Source organism: Atta cephalotes (assembly GCF_000143395.1).
Source record: "Atta cephalotes unplaced genomic scaffold scaffold00084, whole genome shotgun sequence".
Lineage (NCBI taxonomy): Eukaryota > Metazoa > Arthropoda > Insecta > Hymenoptera > Formicidae > Atta > Atta cephalotes.
The window spans coordinates 159,501-163,268 of record NW_012130148.1 but is presented as its reverse complement, the minus strand read 5'-3'; the positions used below and the strand labels follow the sequence as shown (position 1 = coordinate 163,268).

At 26.7% G+C, this 3,768-nt stretch overlaps 1 protein-coding gene across 1 annotated transcript in view; it reads left to right on the top strand.

Annotated features, from left to right (window-relative positions):
- Positions 1-3,768, top strand: part of LOC105624640 (telomerase-binding protein EST1A) — a 111,645-nt gene that overhangs the window by 23,582 nt on the left and 84,295 nt on the right. The window contains 1 exon segment of the mRNA XM_012205997.1: positions 1,118-1,263. Coding sequence (XP_012061387.1) covers positions 1,118-1,263 — 146 coding nt within the window.

Sequence of the window (3,768 nt, the reverse complement as noted above, 5' to 3'; positions counted from 1 at the left end):
TAGGTCGTAACGAACTTAACTACGTACGTACGTAACGACGTACGACGTACGGTAGGTAGTATATACTATGTAGTAGTACGTACTACTATAATTATTATCTATATATATATATATATATATATATATATATATATATATATATGTAAAATATGCATATATATATAAATATGCATATATATTTATAACTATACATGTATAACTATATATTGTATATATATGTATGTAGACGGTACGCTACGCGAAAAGAGGCTGTGGGAAAGATAGCGTCCGCTATGCGAGATCTCCCGTTGCCGTGTTTACGAGGAAGGCCCCTTGGCGACTCTAGACCTCGCGGCCAACCTTCGTCCTCCTTTATCATCGGTCTCGGATTAACCGCCGTCGTGGGTCACAGATTCGCCGATTTCGATCTAAACTCGATTATTTAGAGATGGATCGATTAACAAGATATTTACACGGTTACTAATGTTGAGAAACGTTTTCCTTGCTATTAATTGTTCCTATTAGGCGTTTTCGAAGATGAAGGAAAGCGAATAGTATTTTGAATTACTTATCACACTTGAAATATTGTTATTGATATTTCAATGTGTTAATAGGAAATAATTGATTTTACACGTCAGAGTATATACTTATGAATTTCTCTAAAAACTTTGTAATTATCAAAATATATAAGATTTTAACAAATATTATTAAGTGATATCAAACTTGAATTGTTATTTTGAACCATACGTATATATAAATATACGTAAATGTCTTTTATTGCTTAAAGCGAATAAACATTGTTTATTAATCATCTAAAATTATCACCACTCACTTTCGGGCTGTTTATATATATATATGTATATCAATAATGGTTAACATTAAAATTTAACTTATTGATAATGATAGGTTAAATAAATGGAAATTTAAGATGTGCTGGAACAAAGAAATTTCATTTATTTAACTTCTCTATTATTCTCTCTTATTCGATTTTTAGTCAAGTGGCTTCCTCAAAATTAATATTTGAAATAAAATAGTAGATTTAATCAAGTAGATTTAATAACAGTCAGGTGATTTACATTTTTGATGTTACAAAATATAAATGTTGTAAGAGTATAAAAACATTGTATTCTTTTTTCAGAATGGAAACTTTTCAAGAAGCCGGTGTTCAAATGCTGAAGGAATTCAGAGCTTTGTTGCAGCACTCGCCACTACCGCTTCCTGGTACTCGTTTACTTCAGCTTTTGGCGCTGAACATGTTCGCAATTGAGACCACGCAGCTAAAAGGTAAGTCGAAATGTTATAATTTTTTGTATATATCTTTTAATATTGCGAATAATCTTGTTTACATTTATAAAACATTGTGACATACTAATTATACGAATATGTACAAATATTTTAATTATTAAGGAGAAATACAATTTTCAATTAAAGCAGGTTGTTGTTGATGTTTATTGTTAGTAATATTCATATGTCATTATACAAATATAATTATTATTTTTGCTATTTGGAATTTCTCTTCTTATTTGTGTTTAAACGTTTTTTGGTCTATTTCACTTAATACTGTTTATTTCATGTGACCTGAAAAACATTACGATTAATATCATTACATGCCTTGGTGATCGAATAGAACGCCCACATGGAATTTAAGATTAATAATTTATTTAATTATTAGATAATTTATTTAATTCTCAAATCCGAGTTCTCAAATCCCGGTTGAAGTAATATTTTTCGTAATAGGTTATCTTTTTAAGGTGTTAATACCATTATTGTGAAGACGATTAAGTAAGATTAGTATTTTACTTCATGATTGTGTTTCAAATCCAATAAACCAAATAAGCGCACAATATACAGAACTTATATAGTTGTATTTACATATAAATATTACTAATTGTAAGCACCTAGATTACTAGTTGTAATTGATGATATTTCTCTGTTTTTTGTGTTTAAACTTCTCGATTCATTTCATTGTTTTAATTATTGTTATTATAGTTATTATATGTTCAGATTATTTGTGAAAATTATAGCTTTTAATTGTTTTGCTTTTATACACACACACACACACACACACACACACATATTGTTTAGATTTAGAAGAATGATTAAGATTTATAAAATCTCAGTTAATTTTATTCTGTTGATTAAATTATTTTTATAAAAAAATATTGCTTTTATAAAAGAATTATGTTTTTAAAAAAGAGAATAAATTGAAAAGTAATCTTTATTTTAAATTACCAGAAACTTTTAGATATTTTTGTTGAAAGCAACGTTAACTGCTTTTGTATAGTAAACATACATAATAAGTATAGTATAAGTATTTAATATATATTTTGGTACATTAATATTTCATGCATTATATTTTAAATTAAGTCTTTTATACTGAGATAATTTTCGACTGCTTTCAATTTGCGTACAACAATTATAGATTCATGTTTTTATATAGATATATTTATCATTTGATTGTCAAATAATTTCTATATTCAAAATTTTATTTATGACAGAACAAAATTAATTGTCAAACGAGCTGATTGTATCCGTTATTATTAATATTACAATATTTCCTCTTGCAATTTTTTCTTTGAAGATTATTAAATCTTAGATTAGAAAATGTATTATCTTGTCAGAAATATTCGCGAAGTCAAGCCGGTTACCATCTTTCTAAATATATACATTATGCATGATGTATGTTTTAACATACGTATAAATTTTATGGATTTCAATAAATTGCAAATATATTTTTTTATACGCTATACTTTATGCAATCTAGATTTCTATTTTACACAGAAGTGACTTCTGTTTGTGTTGGAAATTTTGATTTTATATTAAGTTGAAGCTCTCTCCTCAAAACATTCTAAGATAAAGTGTATATTTAAAAAGAGGGAGAGAGAGGGGAAAATTTGCTATGAATACGAAAGGGGGAACACAAAATATAATTGTCAAATTTGTTTGATATTTCTAACAAATTTGCATATTTTACAAATATTTTGCATTTGTCGCAAATCATTTTTGTAGCGGGTACAAAAAAAGAATAAATATTTGTTATACCTGCAAATAATTTGCGATCTCTTTATATGCAAATGAAATTTGCCGTTTTGGCATAGAATTAGCATTTAAATTTTTTACCTCAGTATGTGTAAGGGTGCATCTGAAATAACGCCCATTAATACAGTGCTATTTCTAATAAAAAAAACCTGAATCGAAAAGTTTATCATTTTGCAATTTACAAAATAATTATCGAGATATTAATTTCGAAAGATTGCCAAATAAACGAATAAAATCGATGTATAAGATAATTTTAAGATATCTTTCAGTGTTCTTTGTGAAATATGTTGTGAAGATGTTTCTTAAAGAATCTCTTAAAGATATCTTAAAGTTGTCTTATATATCACGTGATTTTAAGCATTTTGTATTCGATTAGACATTTTCATTGGGTGATGAAAAAAAATATTGCGAAAATTGGAAAATAGTAGAGGACTTTTCGACTTGATTTTTTTGTTAGGAATAGCATGATTAATTGGCGTTATTTCAGACACACCCTATATACATAAAATTTTAATTACATTAATCGAGCAGAAGTTTATTAATTATAGTATATTAATTAAATATTATACATGTTGAGACGAAAAAATTTTTTGTTGCGATTTTGCTCGGTCAGTGTCATGAGATGCATTCTGTTGAGATGACTCGTTTTCCGCTTTAGTTTGTCATCGACAAGACCAACCGGTGATATGAATGTATATATATATATATATATATGTATATATATATATATATATATATATATATATATAT